Genomic DNA, 24717 nt, shown 5'->3' on the forward strand with positions numbered 1-24717 from the left:
TTTATTGCAGACAGAAATCATCCTCAGTTTCATCAGCTGTCCAGGTAGCTGGTCTCTGACGATCCCGCAGTTGAAGAAGCTGAATGTGGAGGTCCTGGGCTGGTGTGGTTACACGTGGTTGTGAGGCCGGTTGGACGTACTGCCAATTCTCTAAAATGACGTTGGAGGTGGCTTATGATAGAAAAATGAGAGTTCAATTATCTGGCAACAGCTCGTGGACATTCCTGCAGTCAGCATGTCAATTGCACACTACCTCAAAACTTGAGACATCTCTGGCATTGTGTCTTATTATATATTAAAACTGCAGACTTTAGAGTGGCCTTTTATTGTCCCCTTACAAGGTGCACCTGTGTAATGATCATGCTGTTTAATCAGCTACTTGATATGCCACAGCTGTCAGGTGGATGGATTATCTTGGCATGGGAAAAATGCTCACTAACATGGATGTAAACAAATTTGTGCAAACAATTTGAGAGATACGTTTTTTGTGTATATGGAAAATGTATGTGATCTTTTATTTCAGGTAATAAAACACGGGACCAACACTTTACATGTTGTGTTTATATTTTTGTTCAGTATAGTTCCGATTATGACAATGGAATGAATGATGGAATGACATAAATAAGGAGAACCCAATAAGAGTCTTCTTCAGATTGTTCACCTCCATACTGTACATCCCTGTTTTGTGCCAACAAGAGGTGTGAGGCAGAGATGTCCAGGAGGGAACAGAAGGCGATGAAGGAGAGAGACAGTGATATAGAGAATTTTAGTGTACAAGGTAAGAACACAAAGGCAGACAATAATGAAAGAAAAAGAGGACAGAAAACATGGGGGAACACAAATATGGAGTGTGCAGCGGGACAAAAAAAGGGTCCAGAGAAAGTGGGTGCCTGCTGTCCCTGTTCCTGTGCCAAATGGTGGGGCCATCGAGTGCAAGTCCAGGCCAAAACCAGACCTGAAACCTGAGTATGGACTCGAGCCTAAGGCTGACCCAGCACCAAGGCACAGGGCTGACAAGGAAAACATAGAGCTGCTTGACATTGAGAATGAAGAGTGTGAGGATGAACAGTTGCCTCACAGGGGCAACAATAAGATTCCTCATTCCTCATGTTTGGAGGAAGCTCAGCATACGTTTCAGAAGAAGGCTGAGGAGGCCAGGCATAGGGTCCAGACCAGGGCCAGGGAAAGTGATTGGCTGGGGGAACGAAAAAGTAAAAGCGAGAAATGAGATAAAGAACATACTGGAGGGAGGAGACTCAAAGTGATCAGTTCTACATTAACGGTGGAGTGATTTGCAGCCTTGCCCAGCAAGAGAAACAGAACTGGGCAAAACTGCTCAAAGGTGAGAAAGCAAGATGTAGGCCGGAAAGACGCTGGCAAGAATGGGAGGAGATAGCCAGGAAGAAGAATACGCTGAAGAGAACCGAGAGAAATGGGCTCTGGTACAAGAAGTTGGAGAACAAACACAGCAGCCAGGGTAGTAATGAGGACAACTCGCTGCCTGAAGAAGCATCTGAGGCTGAAGCTGATGAAAGCTTCAATATGTAACTTTTTGGGCGACCTGTCCAAATTCACATAGAAATGTGAGTTATAAATCTGTCATTCTCATTTAAAGCAAGTCTAAAAAGCAGTAGATCTGTTCTGTGTTATTTCTATGCTTCCACTTAAGTTTTGTTTTTGTGTCTTTTTCTTTCGGTTTTGTACACCAGCTTCAAACAGCTGAACATAATTATTGGTTATGGAAAATATATTTCATTGTGGTTTAGATTGTACAATGATTCTCTGGTAGAGCATGGTGCTTGTAATGCCAGGGTAGTGGGTTCGATTCCCGGGACCACCCATACGTAGAATGTATGCACACATGACTGTAAGTCGCTTTGGATAAAAGCGTCTGCTAAATGGCATATATTATTATTATATTACTATACTTGTTTTTTTTTCAAATAAACTTAAATTAGGTGAACTATTACAATTTTAGCAACCAGGAAATGCCAGAACAATTTCTGAATAGTGCATCTTTAAAATACTGGCCCTGCTGCTGCCGAACTCAGCAGGAGGGACAGATACAAATGTCTCTGGTACAGTTATGAAAACAGGAAACAGACTCCAAGGAGGCGAGGAGCAAGAGGGCGATAATCATTTGGATCAATACAAGAGTCAAAGAAGATGATCTCAGGAGAACTGTGAGAAGTCCAGCTCCAGAATGGTCATGTGAAAGTTCTAAATAAATATTTGGAAGCCAATCATAATATTTGTGTCCCAATTGAATCAATTATATACTGTTCCTATCAGATTCTGTTAATCGATCAGATACTATTCCCCCCTAATATGGTACATTATTGGAGACATAAGATAATATGTCAAAACAAGACACCTAAAAAAAGAAACAGTTCAATTAGTTGCGTACATTTCAAAATGTAATTTAATGAAACAATTATATCAAATGGAAAGAATACAGAGGGAATGTTATAGATGTTTTTATTTATTAACCCAAACCCTGGTACCCAAAGCAGGCAAGCTGAGATGTTCCCAAAGTGGCAATTCCAAAGCATAAAGGTGAACAACAAATTCAGAATGATCTGAAACAATTTCCAAAATGATCAACAACAAAAAAAGTTGCTAATTCTCTAATGGACAGCAAAATGTCTTCCAATGTTTTTTTGTTCAGCAATTCCTGATATGTGATATAGAAATCATTGTTGAGCTTTTGGAAGTTATAGCAAGCCATGTGTTTACCGCACAAATCTATTGGCAACCATAAGCAAACATTTGTGGTGAACACATACATTTGAATAAAAAAAATAGTTTTGTCATCACATACACCGGATAGGTGCAGTGGGGCAAATTAGGGTACAGTGCCTTACTCAAAGGCACGTCGACAGATTTTTCACCTTGTCGGATCAGGTATTCAAACCAGCGACCTTTCGGTTACTGGCCCAATGTGTGACAATATATAGGCGCAACAATTCCCTATACATCCCACAAATTCAGAAATCCTGTAGGCCTAACCCCTGGAACGAAAATAAACTGTTAACTTGAATCTTGCTTGTCATTGTCTTTTTTCACATGCCATATTCTGAAGCAGTTCCTATCTGGTATTATGCAGAGTGCCACCTTGCAGGACTCGCACTGCCAAATGGTCTTGTGCTTACACAAATGACACTGCCTCCTTCCCTCAGAAGCTTTATTACACAACGCAACAGTGATGGGATCTTTTGTGGGCACAGGACAGCACAATAAACCAACTTCTACCTCTTCCTCTTCTTCACCCTGCTTTTCATCCTGTTTTTCACCATGCTTTTCAACCTGCATTTCCACTCGCTGTTCGCTCGGTTGTTCCTTCTGCTCCTCATCCCTCTCCTCCTGAACATCCCCTTTCAGTGCAATGTCAGCAAGCTGCGAACACAGCTTCTCCCTGAACTGTTTTTGGGCCATGGGCTTTGTGTTCTTTGTCACAGCCATGTCCTTGTGCATGAGCCAGCTGTTCACCACAGCAACATCTACAAAGTGATAGAAGAAGGTCTTGTACCACTTCATTGTTTTCTGAGCCACACTGTAGCATTTGATAAGGGAATCAGACAGGTCCACACCCCCCATATACTTGTTGTAGGACTTGATCGGCGCTGGGGCGGGTACAGGCTCTGTTGTCCAGGTGCCATCCTCTAACCTCTTGCGTCGTTGCACCTGCTCCTTTGCAAAGGCTTTATGGATGGTGGTACACATGATGACTGGTCGTGCGTCCATCCACTTGGTAAAGAGCAGCTCCCCGTCACGAAGCCAGCGGATGGTCCCTCTCTTTGCTCTGGGTGGCATACTGTTCTCTTGAACACCAGCGAGGCCCACATGGTTTTCAAGTATGGTTCCACAAGCTCCTAATTTGTTCTTGTACAGGTCACGGAAGAGAGTTGTGCTGGTGAAATAATTATCAACGTAAATGTGGTACCCAGTGCCCAAGTGAGGGATATTCAACAGGTCAATGACAGCGTCATAGCTCTCCCCTTTGCCTGAAGCAGATGGGTTTTTGCTCATAAAGACTTTGAAGTCGCACGTGTAGCCATTTCTTGAATCTGCTAAAACATACAGCTTGAATCCATACCTGTACGACTTGGATTTAATGTATTGTTTGAAGCTGTGGCGGGCCTTGGAGTGCACCATGCGCTCATCAATGGAAAGGTTCTGGAATGGGTGGTAGAAGGCCCTGCATGCATCCAAAATCTGAACTTTTAGAGGTTTGATTCTCATGAGCCGATCATAGTCTGCAGTCCCCTTCTTCTTGTCGTTTTCCTCATCCTCTGCTGGGTCACTCATGTGCAGTGAATAGGTGATTGCCCGAAATCTTGTCATAGTCATGACTGTACGGCAAAAAGGAATACCATACAACCTGTTCGGGACCCAGTAGTCTGATACAGTGTGCACATTCAGCAGACCCATATAGATTACAATGCTGAGGTAGTTGTACATTTCCTCCACAGATACAGGTTTCCATGGTTCTTTGTTTCCACGTTCTTGTCTTCTCTTGGCATTCTTGTTGGTGTTTGAGCAGAGAGTATCAACAACGTCATTACTGAAGAAGAGCTGGAAGAGCTCTAGAACAGTGTAGTTCTTTGAAGTGTCTAGCTGGGGTCCAGGAGTCCTAGCTGGTTCGAAGGGGAACAGTTTAGGCTCTTGGTCTGGTTCATCCTCAGTCTTCCACCTCCTTTCTGACCCAATGATAAGAGGTGTGGCTGCATGAGTGTTCCTTCTGGATTTGGCAGGGCTGGATAACCAGAGGGGAGAGGATGGAGGCCTGGCCTTCTTTTGCCCCTTTTTCTGTGTTCCTTTAGGGCTGGAGATGGTTTTTCTCTTTTTTGAAGCTCTGGTCTCTATGGCTTCTGTCTCAAAGGAAAAGGTGTCTTCATCCTCCTCACTGGACTCTGAAGCCTCAGTGGAGAGAGGGGAGGACCCCCTTACTCTGGGCTGTGAAGAGTCTGTCCCATTGGACGGGGAATCATTCCCGTCTACCGTCTCTGAATGTTCTGTCCAACCGTCTTCATCTCTGGAACGTATCAAAGACAAAAAAGGATAAGAGTGAGCAAAATCTGTTAATTGTGACATCCCTAGTACATGCAAATATATAATAGTCAAGGAACAAATTTATGTGTGAGAAAATAATAATGATACCATCATTTGAAGGCATAATATCACATGTAGTGGTCAAGAGATGGCATTTTATGAGACAAGTTATAATACTGGAACTGATTCAACTCACTGGTCCAAAAGTTGATCCAACTCTTCTTTGAAATCAGAATCTATTAAAGAGGAAGACGAGGGAAACCTTACTCTGGACTGTAAAGAGACTGTCGCTTTGGGAGGAGAGTCATCCCTCCCTCTAGTCTCTATAACTGCTGTTCCATTGGACAGGGAGTCTTCCCTCCCTCTAGTCTCTGTAACTGTTCCATTGGACAGGGAGTCATCCCTCCCTATAGTCTCTATAACTGCTGTTCCATTGGACAGGGAGTCATCCCTCCCTCTAGTCTCTATAACTGCTGTCCTACAGGGAGGAGAATCACTGCCCACTCTAAGCTCTATAACTTCTGTTCCATTGGACAGGGAGTCTTCCCTCCCTCTAGTCTCTGTAACTGCTGTTCCATTGCAGTCTACTGTCTCTGAAGGTTCTGTCCAACAGTCTTTATTTTCCTCTCTGAAAACAAATCAATTAAAAAATGTAGTCAGGGTGAAGCTAAATCAGTTTATTGTGACATCCCTAGCACAAGTGAATAGCCCTTCATCTTCAATAGTCAAGAAATACAATTCTGTGATTTAAAAAAATATATATATAATATCACATGCTTACTGTGGATGAGTGGCCCAACACAAACACATAATTCAAGGTGTATGCTGCATTCCATAAGATTTTACAGCTAGCTATATGATATGTATCAGTACTGTAGTTGTCAAGGAATGACTTTTGAGAGAAGTCGAAATAGTGAAACTTATTGTACTTACGGGTCTAAAAGTCGATCCATCTCATCTTCGAAATATGATATGTTGCTGTCACATTCATAGTTTTCATCCCAGTCATTCTCTTGTACTTCCCCTCCATCCTCGTCAGTGCTGTTTTCTCGTTGCCTTTTATCCCCCCTGTATGGCATTTTAATCAAATATTCAATCAAGGGTGAGAAGATCATGCCCAATTTGTTGAACAGTGATGAGTGACATGGTAATGATTTTGAAGAACACTAGACAATATCTATAACGCATTCATTAGCACACACTAACCTCTTGTTGCTGCATCCAAAGAGAGAGTGTCTGGCCTGACTAATTGTGTCCGGCACTTCCTCCTGCTCCATCATTACCCACTGGCTATCTCCACAGCCTGAAACCACATACACACCAGGGGGGTAAGTTCAGATCATTGAGTTATCCAGCTAACAATACCATTTCGGTCGGTAATGAAATCGGTTACATTTACATTTACATTTAAGTCATTTAGCAGACGCTCTTATCCAGAGCGACTTACAAATTGGTGCATTCACCTTATGACATCCAGTAGAACAGTCACTTTACAATAGTGCATCTAAATCTTAAAGGGGGGGGGGTGAGAAGGATTACTTATCCTATCCTAGGTATTCCTTAAAGAGGTGGGGTTTCAGGTGTCTCCGGAAGGTGGTGATTGACTCCGCTGTCCTGGCGTCGTGAGGGAGTTTGTTCCACCATTGGGGGGGCCAGAGCAGCGAACAGTTTTGACTGGGCTGAGCGGGAACTGTACTTCCTCAGTGGTAGGGAGGCGAGCAGGCCAGAGGTGGATGAACGCAGTGCCCTTGTTTGGGTGTAGGGCCTGATCAGAGCCTGGAGGTACTGAGGTGCCGTTCCCCTCACAGCTCCGTAGGCAAGCACCATGGTCTTGTAGCGGATGCGAGCTTCAACTGGAAGCCAGTGGAGAGAGCGGAGGAGCGGGGTGACGTGAGAGAACTTGGGAAGGTTGAACAAGTTCTCTCACGTCACCCCGCTCCTCCGCTCTCTCCACTGGCTTCCAGTTGAAGCTCGCATCCGCTACAAGACCATGGTGCTTGCCTACGGAGCTGTGAGGGGAACGGCACCTCAGTACCTCCAGGCTCTGATCAGGCCCTACACCCAAACAAGGGCACTGCGTTCATCCACCTCTGGCCTGCTCGCCTCCCTACCACTGAGGAAGTACAGTTCCCGCTCAGCCCAGTCAAAACTGTTCCTGCTCTGGCCCCCCAATGGTGGAACAAACTCCCTCAAGACGCCAGGACAGCGGAGTCAATCACTGAAACTTTCTCCAACATATATAGATTTGTTATAACTTTAGCTAGATTTCTGAGTTCATAAATACAGATGATTTGAAATGGTTGTCTGACAATAGACTACACACTCCTAATATTAGGCTTTTTAGGGATTTAGGAAACAGCAATTCAAAACAAGCTATTGTTTATCTGTGAGCTAGCTGGCTTGGCTATGATTTTCATTTGTGGCCGTGGTTAGGGTTATCAGGTCTGTCAAGCAATGCCCCCACAGTGGGACCCCATGCAGATTTCTAACCAGCTACCCCACCTAGCTAGCTAACACATTTACTGTCTGTTTACTTAGCTACCTGGTTAGTGCTGAGGGCTGGCAACCATGTATTTCGTTTCTCCACGTTTAGGTGGCTAGCTGTGTTTAAGTATAATTATTGCATTACATGGTAGACGCCATACCAGAAGCACCATACAGGTTATCTGATGGAACGAAACACTAGCGAGTGGAATGGCGGGTGACAAGCTTTTAAAAAAGGGTTTAAGTCCATCCTGGGATCTTTGGAACGTCCCTACTCTAACCTTAACTCCTGCCCTTACCCTAACCATAACCCTTGCCTAAACCCTAACGTTAACCCTTACCTTAACGTCAGAGTTGGTACGTCCCAAGGATCCAGAATAGCATTCAACAAAGCATAAACAACAAAGCGCACGACGTCATGTAAATGTCACGCCAATTTTACCCACAAGCCAGCGGGGCCACAGTACAAATACCAACGTCACCCCTTCTGAAATTCTTTTCCGCGCTGAACTCAGCAGTTGAAATGTTGAGGTCCTATTGTGTGCCTCAAAAAGGGTAACTATTCGATTATGTTTTTCCAAGATAGTTTAACTTGAAGTCAGGAACTATATACAGGTATCAAATAAAAACGTTAACATTTTGCTTGGTGGCTAGCTTTGGTATTAATATTTTACTTGCGTGTAACGCTAAGTCAAGGTGCATGCGTGGCCTGCCATGTGTGCAAGAACTTGATAACACTAACTACTATAGCTTGGCTACATCTTTCACACAACAGCCGACTTTTACTTTACTTCAGAATCAACACATTTGAAATATATAGTAAGTAAATTGTCTGGAATTTTAATCCGTGTCTGATGTGATGAAGAACATGTTGGTAGGGACATCTGAGACTTCTGAGGAAACGCCAACTTTACTGACAAGACATGGATTGGATTTGAATTCTTCATTCCACTAAGACTTTGCCTGTGATATCTAACCGTCCCTCAATTTTCAGATTATGAAGTACAACACGTGTGATCCTGGATGACTAATGTATCTGCATAATGGTTTACAATCAGGTATGGCACACTGATGATACCTCATTGTAATTAATATTTAGCCTGTGATGAATATTTGAATAAGAGTAGTGGACAGAAATGATTTCTGACACATTTTCAAACTGATGGCTATCTATTAAGCTGTGATTGACATTTTATGACCTGACAAATTTAATAGTGAATGTTTTTCTTTTAGCGTAACTTCTTGCTGACCCTGAGAAACCAGGGGATTGCTCAATCGTGGTATGTTTCCATAGAAACCCTTAGCTGTTATGGATATTTACTAGCTATGCTGTTGATTAAAGTATCATTGGGAATCTGAGACTATGGAGGATCTTCGATCATGAAATGGTCTGCTGATATAATTTTCTAAAATGCCACCCCTCTGAAATGATCTTGATCAAATTGTTTCAGGTTTGCCTCCAGTGGGAATGCTATGGTCTGAACTTCCAGCCATAATGATCAAGGAACCATTGATGGTGAGTCCTGTTTACTTTGGCTGCAAGCATCATTTTCAACCATTGCTGATACAATGATGACTGCATAGTTCAGCAGATTAAACATGACGAACTATCAGCATTGTCTTTCGCTCCTATCTGATGTATCCACTGTTACATTAGATTAAGATTATTTTTGCTCTGATTCCATTTTATGAATCAACTTTATTTGTTCCTCAGGTGGTATGCCTGAAGTTGGGGTCACATGGGTGGAACCTTTAGTGACTCTTAACAGTTGCTGGTAAGTAGTGTTTACTGCAGCTGGAACACTCAACTGTTGCTGATACAAATGATGACAGCATAGTTCAGCAGATTAACCATGAAGAACTATCAGCATTGTCTTTCGCTCCTATCTGATGTATTGGCTATTAGATTAGCTTTTAAATGTGGCTTCCTGCCCATCCTGACAAATTCTCAATTTCAGGCATGGGGAGATGGGAATGTGACTGATCCTGGTTCTCGATGTAAAAATCGTGACGAGATGAACTAAAAGTAAGCACTTGCACAACCATGTCTTTACATTTCATCAGCCAGTGATGAAAAGATTCTGCCATGATTACACTTATACTCCAACCGGTCCATTTATTTCTGAGGGTTTAATGGTGTGAATATCATTTTTTGGTGTGCTGCTCCTGAACCCTTTGCTTATTCCCATTCCAGGTTCTAAGGGGGTGTTGGAAGACTAGGTGAATATGCAGTAAATTCCCTCTCCATGTGAGAATCAACTGAGTGGTTATGTTATTTTACACATGCAGAAAGTATTTTTCATTTGCCACTGGCTTACTCATTCAGTTTCTTACCCTTTACATGAGGGGTATATTTCAGTGGGCTCAATGGGTTGGTTTGCAATCTTCCCTAAAATATTCAAAACTTTACTGTGCTCATTTCAAGGTCAGCTTGAAATGGACACGGTAATTGACTGCAACCAAAAACCCATATTGGGTTTAGCTTGCTTGATGGACCTGTCAATATAGGTGTATCAATGTTAGCTGGCTAATGTTAACTTGCTGATCCTGCTTTGTAGTATGCCCCTCTGGTCTGTATGAGTCAAAGTTATATTGTGGGGTTAGCAAATGATGATTCAATTCTTGAACTCTCTCCCTGAGATCTTGATGACAAGAAGGAATACTGATCTCTCCCCAATGATTCCTAGTGTTTCAGCCTACCAGTGATTATTTGGCTCACTTGTGTTTTTTTTCTTCCCTCCAGTGTTTGGTCAGGGGGGTGTGCAGGAACTGTCATTTACCACTGACCTACAGTTGTCCTGAAGAAAGTGCATCACCGGCTTGAATTTATAATTTAGCCATTTTGTTTGTGGAGATGTGTTTTAATTTTTTTTATAAGCTTCATTAAACTACATGTGTTCTAATTTTAGCTTGGTAAATAAAACCAGTAAGTGTAACTTCATTGTCCTGAACCAATAAAGGGATTTGTACATAATCTGTGCCATTTTTGTATATTTTCTACATTAACGATTAGCTGTGGGTTTTCTTTCACCTTTATTTAACCAGGTAGGCAAGTTGAGAACAAGTTCTCATTTACAATTGCGACCTGGCCAAGATAAAGCAAAGCAGTTCGACACATATAATGCCAGAGTTACACATGGAGTAAAACAAACATACAGTATAAATAAGTCTGACTCGAAGATAGTTCCTCTATATTAATGGTGGGTGCGGTTTGATGCTACCAATTTGAGGTTCTGGCAAATTTGTGTTGCTGGTTTCTTGAATACAGTATGGTACATTAGCTGTACCTCAGCTTCCCTGTCAACCAATGAAAATCGGACATTTGTTCAGTGTGGACTGATTGGCCAGACGGACAGGGAGTGGGGAAACTGCGTTTAGCAGGGTGGTCAACTATCATTTAAAATTTAGCAAGCCACGTCATGCGAGGGTCGATGCTATTCAGTGCACTGATTGCACTAGCCAGTGCCGAACCATCGCTGTATTTTAAAGAGCAGTTTGAAGATGAGGGTGAGTTCCTTTAATTTCGGCTAGGCTGCCGTTATTGCCAGATTCAACTGAAAATTTCCAACTAGCCTAGCTAGTTTACAGCTAACTATTAGTGAGCTAATCTAACCACGATGAAACGACAATAGCTAGCTATGCTTCGTTAGATTCAATAATGCATGTTTAGTTTGCTTTTTAGCCACACTGAGTCGCTTACAATGATGGCTGGCAAGTTTGCCAGCTAATTAAATGCATCTACCTAGCCAACGGGTGACGCTAGCCTAGTGCTTGAATAAACCTTTAACGTTAGCTAAATTAGTATTCACCTATGCCAATATTGTGTCCTAGTATTTGATTCTATTTTTGCTGTCAGATTCTTGGACTACCCGGTGGGTTGAATCCAGCCATAGGTCTGACTACGGGGAATTTGTCCTGACACCTGGGAAATTCTATGGAGATCCAGAGAAAGACAAAGGTAGCTATCGTGTCATGTACCTGAGGCTTCATGCAGTTTTAAAGTCTGCACGCTAAAGATAAGCTTGTCCAATATGATTCCTCTGACGGTAAGACCATGTGATAAAATATTTGTATTCAACTTTTAATCCTGAGAAAGTCTTATTTTACAATGACTGCCTACACCTCATCTGGTCAGTCAGTTTCGTGACCCCACCATTGTTCTGAGAATTTCAGAATCAGTCTCTTACACATTTCTGCTTTTCCTCTCGACTGTGGAGCAGGAGGCAACTCCGAATTTGAAACAGTCTAAAACAAATCTTATTCCCCTCAGGTCTCCAGACCAGCCAGGATGCCCACTTCTACTCTTCTTCTGCTCGATTTGAGCCCTTCAGCAACCAGGGCAAGACCCTGGTGATCCAGTTCACTGTGAAGCACGAGCAGAACATCGACTGTGGGGGAGGCTACATCAAACTATTCCCCGCTGACCTTGACCAGGCAGACATGCATGGAGACTCCAAATACAACATCATGTTTGGTAAAGTCCATTACCAATGAGATAATAATAATAATATAATAATAATGATGGTACTAGCAAAATGATTGATAACCACTTAGTTACACCGTACCCTCATTCAACATTTAGATAAATTGTTTAGGTTGTATATTTAACTTGTACAGCTAACCATAATGGTTTTCCCATATCCAGGTCCAGACATCTGTGGCCCAGGCACCAAGAAAGTTCATGTCATTATCAACTACAAGGGCAAGAATCATCTCATCAACAAGGACGTCAGGTGCAAGGTAAAGCATATGTCACAAATGAGCTATTTTCGACATGACGTCCACATTGGGTGGATCAAATCAATCTTTTTTTTGTTTTCCAGGATGATGAGTACACTCATCTGTACACTCTGATCCTGAACCCTGACAACACGTACGAGGTGAAGATTGACAACAAGAAAGTGGAGTCTGGAAGTCTGGAGGAGGACTGGGATATTCTGCCTCCTAAGAAGGTCAAGGACCCAGAGGCTGTGAAGCCAGACGACTGGGACGAGAGGGAGAGGGTGGAGGACCCCGAGGATAAGAAACCAGAGGTGGGTAGATAACGGTAGACACCTTTTCTGTCTAGAGACCCATGGCTGTTTCTGCATTCAACAATGCTAACAAGCCACATTATTGTATTGGCAGGACAATGGCAGAAACTGACTGGCCGACCAGGAATCTAACCAGCTACTCTTGATGCAAAAGCAATCCCTTCTGTCAATCTTTTATGAGTATAATGTCTTTAGTGATTTTCACTTTGTTAATGTGGGGTTAATGATTCAATGTTGTCATTTGTCAGGACTGGGATAGGCCAGAGAACATTGCTGACCCTGACGCTAAGAAGCCTGAGGATTGGGACAATGAGATGGACGGTGAATGGGAGCCACCCATGGTCTCCAACCCTGACTATAAGGCAAGCAGTCAGACACATAACTGGGGCTAAGGTATTTCCTGGCCCTATACACATGACAGAACCACATTTTGTTTTTTGATTGAGACATCGAGTATGACAGTAGTTTTCTCTATTGACACTTCAGTCATATGAACAGCTGTTTAATTGATTTGTTTGCCTTCTCAGGGCGAATGGAAACCCCGCAAGATCGACAACCCTGACTACAAGGGCAAATGGGTGCATCCTGAGATTGACAATCCAGAATACAGCGCAGACTCTGAAATATACAGATTCGACAGCATCGGCGTCATTGGCCTGGACCTGTGGCAGGTACTGTGGAGGACCTTATTCAGTTGTTTCAATACCTTAATTATTGTCACATAATGCTAAAGAGTGGAATCTAATTGAAAAGTATTCTGTTTGTGATTATTTAAAAAGGCTATATTTTTCCTTTTTAATTGAAAAGAGAAAATGCATCCCTGAAATAATATTTTTGCCCAGAAGTATTTGGAGTAATTCAGACATGTTCATTGCTGTCACAGGTCAAATCTGGGACCATCTTCGATAACTTCCTGATCACAGACGACGCTACGCTGGCAGAAGAGGTTGGCAATGAGACCTGGGGTCAGACTAAGGTCAGTGGTACTCACCTCTCAGGTTCAAACTTGAATACATACCCACTGGGCACAGACGTCAATTCAAAGTCTATTCCACATTGGTTCAACGTTATTTAATTAAAATTACATGGAAACAACGTTGATTCAAGCAGTGTGCCCAGTGGGTATTCACACTGGTGTCTCTTGAGTCGCATTCCCCTAACCCCAATTTGTTATCTGACAATTTGTTACAGGATTATTTGTCTGAATAAATTCACTAGTTTGGTTTCAGATCCTTATGAAGACATATTTGCAACATTGCCTAACAGCACACTACAAACTGTAAAAATGCTAATTCCTGTGGTTTGTTAAAATGACTGTCTCTGTTTCATGTTTTGTAGGATCCAGAGAAAAAGATGAAGGTGTCCCAGGAGGAACAGGAGAGGAAGAAACTAGAGGCGGAAGAGATGGGGAGGAAAGAGCAGACAAAAGACGAGCCTGAAGACGAGGAGGAAGAAGAGAAGGAGGAAGAGTTAGAGGACCGTGAAGAAGAAGAAGAGACTGGCGCAGAGGAAGAAGAGGAGGAAACAGACTCTATAAAGGATGAACTTTAGAGGACTGACTTTCTCATTGGGATGAATCTTCAGTTGAGCCTGGGGAAGGATTATGCATAATTTCGCTTTACCATCCAGTCAGTCAGGCCTCAAAGTAATGTTGAGAGAAGGGGCAGTTATGAAGTCATTTAGATTTTACTGCAAAATCTGTGACATTTTTTATTTTATGTTTTTTATTTAACTTATTAGATTTTGACTCACTGGTTTACCGCCTTATTAATTAAGGCAGTAAACCAGTGTGTCAAAACTAACCTATTTCTTGTAAGTATGCATTTAATTGTCTGTTGCTTCACAGATGAAGTCTAATTAATTGAAGCTTGTGTGTTTTTGTTTTCTTAATTCACATTGAGTGAATATGTACTCCATGTAAATCCTACTCAACCTTGACATTCATAGCAATAGTTTCCCATTCATTCAATGTCCATTTGCTAACTAAATGCAGTCACATAATGACATACTATTAGGTATAAGTAGCATCTATAACCTCACCAAGGCCAAATTCATTCACCAACCTCTAATTCCATTGACATTCAGCCATGAACTACTGTAGCCAAGTCAGACTTTACTCCATTGTGAGTTTTCACTGTTGTATTTTGTCTTGCACAGTAACCTCATACTTCCTAATGTAGCCTATTGCATTTGTTCCCCCTTATTGTTTTTGTAGATATTTGTAACCTTATTTGGGAAATTATGACGATTACATATATTGTTGTGCAAAAATACTGTACAGTAGTAAAAAAAAAAGGAAAAAAAAGGGGGTTGTTTGGATTTTACATGTGTAAAGTGTTCCCTTTGTTACAAATCATCATCATAGCCTATATAATACACTATTTAGGCTACAGGCAATTAGAAGCCAAGCTAATTAAGTAGCACCATATGCTTCCAGACATTTTTCTACAGACCAGAATTAATGACAAACATTGACAGCCTTTCATAAAATCTCCTAAGAAAGTTTTTTTTGTCTGTGTTGGGAGTTATTGCCTTGCTATTTATAGGATAATGAGAAAGGCACACAGTTTAATTTATTCTATTGCATCCACTGTCACTCCAAAGTGCATATTTGTATCACCAACATTCAGCGAAAATCAATTATGTTTGTACGGCGCCTCTGAACTCATCCAGTCTCAAGGGTTGACTCCCCCACGTGATGAGACAGCAGCTACTGTACCTCTCAATGATGGAGTCGGAAGAGGCAAGGATAAATGGTCAAATGTAGGAGCAGCGCCAGTTTACTTGAAAACAGAGTCGACCACGGTTATTTCAAGGTAGACAACCGAACTAGCCAAACCTAATCGGATAATCGCTTTAGGATCCCACCTTGTGCACGGGACCGCAGCCTAGATCTAGTCGGGTACCTGGGGATGCGATGGGAGAGCGAGTACCGCAGAGATGATGCGTTTTGTACTGGATTGCTTGCGGACGCCAAGGCAACGGGCACCCTGCAGTGAGAGGTTGGTAACGATAATGGATTAGGAAATGCTTAGTTAACGAAAATGTCCTTGTAGGCCTACATACATTGACCCATCATTCATAATTGAGTGAGTTCGTGTTCATTTCTGACCCATCTATGCAATTTCAGTAATATAATTTTTGAAGGGATGTTTTTTTATGAATGGCCAGTAAGAGGCAATAAAGCAGCGAGTGTTTCACCTCTTCTCAATGTACAGTAGCTGGTCAATGCATGCAATATTCACGGACGTACACCAGCAATAACATGTATTTTAGACAGACAGACAGCAATTGGTTAATTTAAAATCGACTGGAATTAAGGAAATTCTAAAATGGAATTCTTGACCATCACGAAAATATTAATAGGATGCAAATTTATAGTAGGCTAATGAATAGCCTTTTAACTGCACATTGTATTATTTTTTGTAAACCTGCCATTTATGGTGATCTTTTATATAAGCCTACTGTATACTATATTAAAGAAAAGTTGCAGTGTAGAATTTGCATTGGGCCAAATGTTTAAACTCTTTCAACGAACTGTATTGTGTATTGTATTGAACTGAACAATTGTTGAGAGTCATCAGGTGAGCCAATAGTGTTGCATTAACACTGCAGTCCTATTTATATTACAGTCATTCTCAAACAAGGCTATTTTACTACAGCCCTCTGAGCCCTGAGATGTTCACCTGGTAGTTAGGCTTCAAATTGGAAAGTCACAGCACATAGGCATGGCCCATACTGCAGCTTGGAGAAAACAGTCATTGTCATAGAGAGACAGCGGGGTTAGGTGTAACACAGCACTGTGATATGAACTCTGCAATGACAGATACATTCGGTGTCATGGAAATGGTTAAGGAACAGCATGTCCTTGAGGAATGGCACATTCCCATTATTTCTTATGATTGTTAACCTTTCACGGTGCTAAATCAGGTATGGTAGGAGGAGAATTACGGTGTGAGAAGAGGAGCAAGAGGTAGTTCATTCTTCTGTCAAGGACGGGCAAGCTTTTTATGTCTTCCCTGGAAATAGGACTGCACCTCTCTTTCATGTCCTCTCCTTCTTCTCTCATCCCTCCCTCCCTCTCTGACTTTACACGCAACCCCTTTGCACATGCTCAGTTGGTATATTCTCACTCTCTCTCCCCTTCTCCCTCCCTCTTTTGCTTCTTGGTGACCACACACACACACACACACACACACACGCACGCACGCACGCACGCACGCACGCACGCACGCACACGCACGCACGCACACACACACACACACACACACACACACACACACACACACACACACACACACACACACACACACACACACACACACACACACACACACACACACACACACACACACGTGTTCACGGACAGCCTGCCTCTGGTTCCATATGCTATGTCTGTTTGACGGACATACTAAAGAGAATGGATGGAGTGGCGATGGAGGATGGGGAAGAGGGAAGGGGGAGGTGGAGATGGAGGAAAGGGAGGATGGTTAGGTGCAGCCCTCGTCAAACATTCCTGTCTTCTCTGCCGGTCCCCCAGGGACCAGGACTTTGTGGAACAGGACCAGGGTGTCATTCAGAAGACTGGAGAAATCAAAGTAAGGCTGCACGTTTCTTATATTGTCATCTGTGTGTGTGTGTGTGTGTGTGTGTGTGTGTGTGTGTGTGTGTGTGTGTGTGTGTGTGTGTGTGTGTGTGTGTGTGTGTGTGTGTGTGTGTGTGTGTGTGTGTGTGTGTGTGTGTGTGTGTGTGTGTGTGTGTTTGAATGTGTAAGTATGTGTGTGAAAGTGCATGTGCATTTGAATGTGTGTGTGTTCGTGTGCGTTTGAATGTGTGTTTGTGTGTGATGCGTACGTGTGAAGGTGTGTGCGTGCATGTGAAGGTGTGTGCATGAGTCTGTGCATGTGCTCTCATGTTTCACTGCATAAGTTGTATGTGATATGTGCGAGCCTGATTATATTCTCCTGGAATGATCAAGACATTCAGTGTGTCAAATCGGAGGGCATGCTGTCCAGTCCTCTGGCAGTCTCTATGGGGGTGCCACAGGGTTCAATTCTCGGGCCGACTCTTTTCTCTGTATATATCAATGATGTTGCTCTTGCTGAGGGCGATTCCCTGATCCACATCTACGCAGAAGACACCATTCTATATACTTTCGGCCCGTCATTGGACACTGTGCTATCTAACCTCCAAACGAGCTTCAATGCCATACAACACTCCTTCCGTGGCCTCCAACTGCTCTTAAACGCTAGTAAAACCAAATGCATGCTTTTCAACCGATCGCTGCCTGCACCCGCATGCCCGACTAGCATCGCCACCCTGGATGGTTCCGACCTTGAATATGTGGACATCTATAAGTACCTTGGTGTCTGGCTCGACTGCAAACTCTCCTTCCAGACTCATATCAAACATCTCCAATCGAAAATCAAATCAAGAATCGGCTTTCTATTCCGCAACAAAGCCTCCTTCACTCACGCCGCCAAGCTTACCCTAGTAAAACTGACTATCCTACCGATCCTCGACTTCGGCGATGTCATCTACAAAATGGCTTCCAACACTCTACTCAGCAAACTGGATGCAGTCTATCACAGTGCCATCCGTTTTGTCACTAAAGCACCTTATACCACCCACCACTGCGACTTGTATGCTCTAGTCGGCTGGCCCTCGCTACATATTCGTCGCCAGACCCACTGGCTCCAGGTCATCTACAAGTCCATGCTAGGTAAAGCTCCGCCTTATCTCAGTTCACTGGTCACGATGGCAACACCCATCCGTAGCAAGCACTCCAGCAGGTGTATCTCACTGATCATCCCTAAAGCCAACACCTCATTTGGCCGCCTTTTGTTCCAGTACTCTGCTGCCTGTGACTGGAACGAATTGCAAAAATCGCTGAAGTTGGAGACTTTTATCTCCCTCACCAACTTCAAACATCAGCTATCTGAGCAGCTAACCGATCGCTGCTGCTGTACATAGTCTATTGGTAAAAAGCCCACCCATTTTCACCTACCTCATTCCCATACTGTTTTTATTTATTTACTTTTCTGCTCTTTTGAACACCAATATCTCTACCTGTACATGTCCATCTGATCATTTATCACTCCAGTGCTAATCTGCAAAATTGTAATTATTCGCCTACCTCATGCCTTTTGCACACATTGTATATAGACTCCCCTTTTTTTCTACGATGTTATACTTGTTAATTGTTTACTCCATGTGTAACTCTGTGTTGTCTGTTCACACTGCTATGCTTTATCTTGGCCAGGTCGCAGTTGCAAATGAGAACTTGTTCTCAACTAGCCTACCTGGTTAAATAAAGGTGAAATAAAATAAAATAAAAAAACATCTCCCACTGGACACACATATCAGTTCAACGTCTAATTTTGATTTGCATTTGTTTGAGTTGTCAACTAACGTGAATTCAATGTGAAATGAACAACAAATGTCACCATGTCATTGGATTTAGGTTAAAATAACAAAATGCCCTTATGTTGATGACACTGTAAATCCAGTTAGTTTCCCATGTTGATTCAACGTCATCACTTAGATTGTTTGGGTTGAAATGACGTGGAAACAACATTGATTCAACAAGTTTTTGCCCAAGGGGATGGCTTTACAAATGGCACCACACATTTTATTAGTATTTTTTTATTTAACTTGCCAAGTCATTTAAGAACAAATTCTTATTTACAATGACGCCCTACCAAATCAAATTAAATCAAATATTATTGGTCACATACACATGGTTAGCAGATGTTAATGCGAATGTAGTGTAATGCTTGTGCTTCTAGTTCCGACAGTGCAGTAATGTCTCACAAATAATCAAACAATTTCCTAACAACTACCTAGTACACACAGATCTAAAGGGGTGAATGAGAATATGTACATATAAATATATGGATGAGTGATGGCCGAACGACATAGTCAAGGTGCAAAAGATGGTATAAAATTCTGTATATACATATGATATGAGTAATGTAAGATATGTAAACATTATTAAAGTGGCATTATTTAAAGTGGCATTGTTTAAAGTGACTAGTGATACATTTATTAAAGTGGCCAGTGATTGAGTCTCAATGTAGGCAGCAGCCTCTCTGAGTTAGTGATTGCTGTTTAGCAGTCTGATGGCATTGAGATAGAAGCTGTTTTTCAGTCTCTCAGTCCCAGCTTTGATGCACCTGTACTGACTTCGCCTTCTGGATGGTATCGGCGTGAACAGGCAGTGGCTCGGGTTGTTGTTGTCCTTGATGATCTTTTTGGCTTTCCTGTGACATCAGGTGCTGTAGGTGTCATGAAGGGCAGGTCGTTTGCCCTCGGTGATGTGTTGTGCAGTCCGCACCACCCTCTGGAGAGCCTTGCGGTGCAGTTGCTGTACCAGGCTGTGATACAGCCCGACAGGATGCTCTCGATTGTGCGTCCGTAAAAGTTTGTAAGGGTTTTGTGTGACAAGCCAAATTTCTTCAGCCTCCGAGGTTGAAGAGGCACTGTTGAGTCTTCTTCACCACACTGTCTGTGATGTGTACGCCGAGGAACTTCAAACTTTTCACCTTCTGCACTGCTGTCCCTTCAATATGGATAGGGGAGTGGTCCCTCTGCTGTTTCCTGAAGTCCACGATCATCTCCTTTGTTTTGTTGATGTTGAGTGAGAGGTTATTTTCCTGACATCATACTCCGAGTGCCCTCACCTCCTCTCTGTAGGCCGTCTCGTCATTGTTGGTAATCAAGCCCGCTACTGTTGTATCGTCTGCAAACTTTATGATTGGGTTGGAGGCGTGCATGGTCACGCAGTCATGGGTGAACAGGGAGTACAGGAGGGGGCTGAGCACGCACCCTTGTGGGGCCCCAGTGTTGAGGGTCAGCGAAGTGGAGCTGCTGTTTCCTACCTTCACCACCTGGGGGCGGCCCGTCAGAAAGTCCAGGACCCAATTGCACAGGGCGGCGTTGAGACCCAGGGCCTCCAGCATGATGATGAGCTTGTATGGTGTATGGTGTTGATTGCTGAGCTGTAGTCAATGAACAGCATTCTTACATAGGTATTCCTCTTGTCCGGATAGGATAGGGCAGTGTGCAATGTGATGGCGATTGCATCGTCTGTGGACCTGTTGGGGCGGTATGCAAACTGAAGTGGGTCTAGGGTGGCCAGTAAGGTGGAGGTGATATGATCCTTAACTAGTCTCTCAAAGCACTTCATGATGACAGAAGTGAGTGCTACGGGGCGGTAGTCATTTAGTTCAGTTATCTTTGCCTTCTTGGGTACAGGAACAGTGGTGGCCATCTTGAAGCATGTGGGGATAGCAGACTGGGATAGGGAGAGATTGAATATGTCTGTAAACACACCAGCCAGCTGGTCTGCGCATGCTTTGGGGACGCGGCTAGAGATGCCATCTGGGCCAGCAGCTCTGCGAGGGTTAACACATTTACATTTTTTACTCACGTCGGCCACGGAGAAGGAGGGGGCCGCGACGGTGGCACTATATTATCCTCAAGTCACTGGTACATCTAGTCACTGGTACATCCTGCTTGAGTTTCTGCCAATAAAACGGTAGGAGCAATATGGCGTCATGGTCGAATTTGCTGGAGGGCTTTGTAAGCATCGCGGAAGTTAGAGAAGCAGTGATCAAGTGTATTACCCCCGCGCGTATTGTAATCATTATATTGATAGAATTTAGGTAACCTTGTTCTCAAATTTGCTTTGTTAAAATCCCCAGCTACAATAAATGCAGCCTCAGGATATATGGTTTCCAGTTTACATAGAGTCCAGTGAAGTTCCTTGAGGGCCGTCTTGGTGTCTGCTTGAGGGGGAATGTACACATCTGTGATGATAACTGTTGAGAATTCTCTTGGTAGGTAATATGGCTAGCATTTGATTGTAAGGAATTCTAGGTCGGGTGAATTCTAGTTCCTGTATGTTGTTATGATTACACCATGAGTCGTTTATCATGAAGCATACACCCCCGACCTTCCTCTTCCCAGAGACGTGTTTATCAGTCGGCACGATGCATGGAGAAGCCCGGTGGCTTCATATCCCGAGAGAGCCATGTTTCTGTGAAAGAGAATGTTACAATCTATGATGTCTCTCTGGAAGGCAACCCTTGCTCGAATTTCATCTACCTTGTTGTCAAGAGACTGGACATTGGCGAGTAGTATACTCCGGAGCGGTGGACGATGTGCACATCTACGGAGCCTGACCAGGAGACCGCTCCGTCTGCCCCTTCTGCGGCACTGTTATTTTGGGTCGGCTTCTGGGATTAGATCCATTGTCTTGGGTGGTGGTCCAAACAGAGGATCCGCTTCGGGAAAGTCATATTCCTGTAATGTTGGTAAGTTGACGTCGCTCTTATATTCAATAGTTCTTCCCGGCTGTATGTAATAAGACTTACGATTTCCTGGGGTAACAATGTAAGAAATAATACATAAAAAACAAAATACTGCATAGTTTCCTAAGGTCTCGAAGTGAGGCAATCATCTCTGTCGGCGCCATCTTTACCCCGGCCAAACCCTAACCCGGATGACACTGGGCCAATTATGCGCCGCCCTATGGGACTCCCAATCACGGCCTGTTGTAATACAGCCTGGAATCGAACCAGGGTCTGTAGTGATGCCTCTAACATTCAGATGCAGTGCCTTAGACCGCTGCACAACTCGGGAGCCCTAAAACATGAGAATACAGTACTGTATGTAATATGTTTGTTAGCTCAGGGGCCTTTGTGTTGTTGTGTGATTCTGTGTATAAGGATTGAGGAAGGCGTGCCTGTCACACCCTGTTTTGACTAGGGTGGGTACTCTAAGTTTTTGTATGTCTAGGGTTTTTTGTATGTCTAGGGTTTTTTGTATGTCTAGGGTTTTTTGTATGTCTAGAGTTTTTGAATGTCTAGGGGGTTTGTATGTTTATGTTTGCCTGATATGGAGAGACAGCTGTTTATCGTTGTCTCTGATTGGGGATCACATTTAGGCAGCCCTTTTTCCCACTTTCCGGTGTGGGATCTTGTCTACAGTTAGGTGCCTGTGTGCACACTAGTAGCTTCACATTTTGTTTGGTTGTTTGTTGTTTTGTTGCGTCTCAGTTCATAAAAAATAAGTGGAACTCTATTCACGCTGCGCCTTGGTCTCATCATTACGACGATAGTGACAGAAGATCCCACCAAAAAAAGGACCAAGCAGCGTGTTCAGGAGGAATGGACTTGGGAGGAGATCCTGGATGGAGCACTACCCTGGACACAGGCTGGGGAGTATGGCCGTCCGAGGGAGGAAATTGAGGCAGCGAAAGTGGAATGGCGACGTTACGAGGAGTAGTACCAATGAGGCAAGCACGAGACGCAGCCCCAAAATATATTTTTTAGGGGGGGGGCCCACGGGGAGATTGGCGGAGGTAGGGTTTAGACCTGAACAATTCCTCGTACTTACCGTGGGGAGCGTGTTATGCAGTGATGCGCACGTGTCTCCAGTGCGCATTCATAGCTCAATGCTAGAGTGGGCATCCAGCCAGGACGGATTATGCCAGCTCAGCGCTCCTGGTCTCCAGTACACCTCTTCGGACCAGGATATCCTGCGCCGGCTTTATGCGCTGTATCCCCAGTGCGTCGTCATAGCCCAGTGCTTCCTGTGCCAGCGCCCTGCACTTGCCGGGCTAAAGTGAGCATCCAGCCAGGACATGTTGTGCCAGCTCGATGCTACAGACCTCCAGTGCGTCTCCACGGTCCAGTATAGCCTGCGCCGGCCTTAAGTACTGTGTCTCCAGTGCGCCTCCACAGTCCAGTACGTCCTGTGCCGCACTCGCCCTGAGGTGCTTGTCATCAGCCCGGTGCCACCTGTACCGGTCCCATGCATCAGGTCTCCAGTGAGCATCCACAGTCCAGTTCATCCTGTGCCTCTTCCCCGCACTCGCCCTGAGGTGCGTGTCATCAGCCCGGTGCCACCTGTACTGGTCCCACGCATCAGACCTCCAGTGCACCTCCACAGTCCAGAGTTTCCGGCAACAGTTCCCAGTCCAGAGCTTCCGGCGACAGTTCCCAGTCCAGAGCTTCCGGCGACAGTTTCACAGTCCGGAACCACCAAAGACGGTCCACAGTCCGGAACATCCAACGACGGTCCACAGCCTGGAACCTCCGACGACGGTCCCCAGTCAGGAGCCTCCAGCGACAGTCCCCAGTCCGGAGCCTCCAACGACAGTCCCCAGTCCGGGGCCTCCAGGGACGAGCTGCAGTCAAGAGTCTTCAGCGACGAGCTGCAGTCCAGATCCTCCAGCGGTGGTTCCCAGTTCTGAGCATTCCGGCGATGAACCACGGTCCGGTTCCTCCGACAACGTTCCATGGTCCGGTTCCACAGAAGCGGAGGGATCAGTGTAGGGAGCGGGGACTCTGTCCAGAACCGGAGCCGCCACCGAGGGTAGATGTCCACCCGGACCCTCCCCTATAGGTTCAAGTTTGCGGCCGGGAGTCCACACCTGATATCTCTGTTTTCTATATATTTTGGTTAGGTCAGGGTGTGACTAGGGTGGGTACTCTGGGTTTTTGTATGTCTAGGGTTTTTTGTATGTCTAGGGGTTTTGTATGTCTATGTTGGCCTGATATTGTATGGCCCCTTTTGCCACTTTCCGGTGTGGGATCTTGTCTACAAGTAGGTGCCTGTGTGCACACTTGTAGCTTCAAGGTTTGTTTGGTTGTTGTTTTGTTGAGTTTCAGTTCCTTAAAAATATGTGGAACTCTTCACGCTGCGCCTTGGTCTCACTCATACAACAATCGTGACAGTGCAGAGATTAAAGTGCAGGTATTTGTATTCCTTCGGGAAATCAGTAGCCTTTCATGAGCAGATTCCATTTTCCTTTACCCATTTCTTATTGACAGTTTTTAGAGAAGGCTATCTCTGTATTTCAGAGCCAAATGCATACACAGTACTATCAGGCCATTAGAACAGAGATCATATCTACTGGTGTTCTTCAGCATCATAGGAAAGACCATTATGTTAACCACTATACACTTTGAACGCTTTCAGTGCACCGCTGCCTGCTGGGATGACATTGTGATGTATGATATTTTATTTTTGTAACCCAGCAATAACCTGGTATGGAGCTCTATATCTGTTATGCAGGTGAATGAGGACCCAAAAGCGACTTGGCGAAAACAGAGTCTTTATTCCAGTAAAGGAAATATGC

At 44.0% G+C, this 24717-nt stretch overlaps 3 protein-coding genes, 1 long non-coding RNA gene and 4 other non-coding genes across 10 annotated transcripts in view; 7 read left to right on the forward strand and 1 right to left on the reverse strand.

Moving 5' to 3' along the window:
* Positions 1-2404: 2404 nt before the first annotated feature.
* On the reverse strand, positions 2405-7952 carry LOC124041957 (piggyBac transposable element-derived protein 4-like). The gene is made up of 5 exons (XM_046360168.1): positions 7878-7952; positions 6259-6355; positions 5986-6120; positions 5249-5680; positions 2405-5035 (listed from the first exon to the last, which is right to left on the reverse strand). The coding sequence occupies exons 2-5, from the start codon at positions 6330-6332 to the stop codon at positions 3031-3033; spliced, it is 2646 nt and encodes an 881-aa protein (XP_046216124.1). The 5' UTR covers positions 6333-6355; positions 7878-7952; the 3' UTR covers positions 2405-3030.
* Positions 7953-8029: 77 nt separating this feature from the next.
* LOC124041963 lies at positions 8030-10510 on the forward strand. Of its 2 annotated transcripts, none has more exons than XR_006840018.1 (8): positions 8030-8091; positions 8531-8594; positions 8770-8816; positions 8988-9052; positions 9251-9311; positions 9495-9562; positions 9731-9784; positions 10280-10510. It is a non-coding gene; the product is annotated as an uncharacterized LOC124041963 (long non-coding RNA). The 2 variants fall into 2 exon arrangements; XR_006840017.1 differs by having other exon boundaries at positions 9731-9756.
* On the forward strand, positions 8383-8462 carry LOC124042381. Its single transcript, XR_006840135.1, has one exon. It is a non-coding gene; the product is annotated as a small nucleolar RNA SNORD74 (small nucleolar RNA).
* On the forward strand, positions 8634-8704 carry LOC124042390. The gene has a single exon (XR_006840144.1). It is a non-coding gene; the product is annotated as a small nucleolar RNA SNORD75 (small nucleolar RNA).
* Positions 9098-9181, forward strand: LOC124042383. Its single transcript, XR_006840137.1, has one exon. It is a non-coding gene; the product is annotated as a small nucleolar RNA snR60/Z15/Z230/Z193/J17 (small nucleolar RNA).
* On the forward strand, positions 9351-9435 carry LOC124042382. Its single transcript, XR_006840136.1, has one exon. It is a non-coding gene; the product is annotated as a small nucleolar RNA snR60/Z15/Z230/Z193/J17 (small nucleolar RNA).
* Positions 10511-10867: 357 nt separating the features above from the next.
* LOC124041962 (calreticulin-like) lies at positions 10868-14507 on the forward strand. The gene is made up of 9 exons (XM_046360175.1): positions 10868-11043; positions 11393-11494; positions 11807-12010; positions 12182-12276; positions 12360-12569; positions 12818-12931; positions 13097-13240; positions 13453-13545; positions 13908-14507. The coding sequence occupies exons 1-9, from the start codon at positions 10956-10958 to the stop codon at positions 14118-14120; spliced, it is 1263 nt and encodes a 420-aa protein (XP_046216131.1). The 5' UTR covers positions 10868-10955; the 3' UTR covers positions 14121-14507.
* A 324-nt stretch (positions 14508-14831) lies between these two features.
* Positions 14832-24717, forward strand: part of LOC124041959 — a 26522-nt gene continuing 16636 nt past the window's right edge. For both annotated transcript variants that reach the window (XM_046360172.1, XM_046360173.1), the window contains exons 1-2: positions 14832-15571; positions 17110-17167. In XM_046360172.1, the coding sequence (XP_046216128.1) occupies positions 15510-15571; positions 17110-17167 (120 nt within the window). In that variant the 5' untranslated portion in view covers positions 14832-15509. The remainder of the gene's footprint in view (positions 15572-17109; positions 17168-24717) is intronic.

Source organism: Oncorhynchus gorbuscha, linkage group LG08, assembly GCF_021184085.1.
Source record: "Oncorhynchus gorbuscha isolate QuinsamMale2020 ecotype Even-year linkage group LG08, OgorEven_v1.0, whole genome shotgun sequence".
Taxonomy (NCBI): Eukaryota; Metazoa; Chordata; class Actinopteri; order Salmoniformes; family Salmonidae; genus Oncorhynchus; species Oncorhynchus gorbuscha.

Coding starts and splice junctions, on each gene's coding strand:
- LOC124041957 (XM_046360168.1), bottom strand. CDS start 6,332: ATGATGGAGCAGGAGGAAGTGCCGGACACAATTAGTCAGGCCAGACAC. Junction 6,121..6,258: donor TTTGGATGCAGCAACAAGAG/GTTAGTGTGTGC, acceptor AATGCCATACAG/GGGGGATAAAAGGCAACGAG. Junction 5,681..5,985: donor ATGGATCGACTTTTAGACCC/GTAAGTACAATA, acceptor ATTTGTTTTCAG/AGAGGAAAATAAAGACTGTT.
- LOC124041962 (XM_046360175.1), top strand. CDS start 10,956: ATGCGAGGGTCGATGCTATTCAGTGCACTGATTGCACTAGCCAGTGCC. Junction 12,011..12,181: donor CAAATACAACATCATGTTTG/GTAAAGTCCATT, acceptor TCCCATATCCAG/GTCCAGACATCTGTGGCCCA. Junction 12,932..13,096: donor TCTCCAACCCTGACTATAAG/GCAAGCAGTCAG, acceptor TTGCCTTCTCAG/GGCGAATGGAAACCCCGCAA.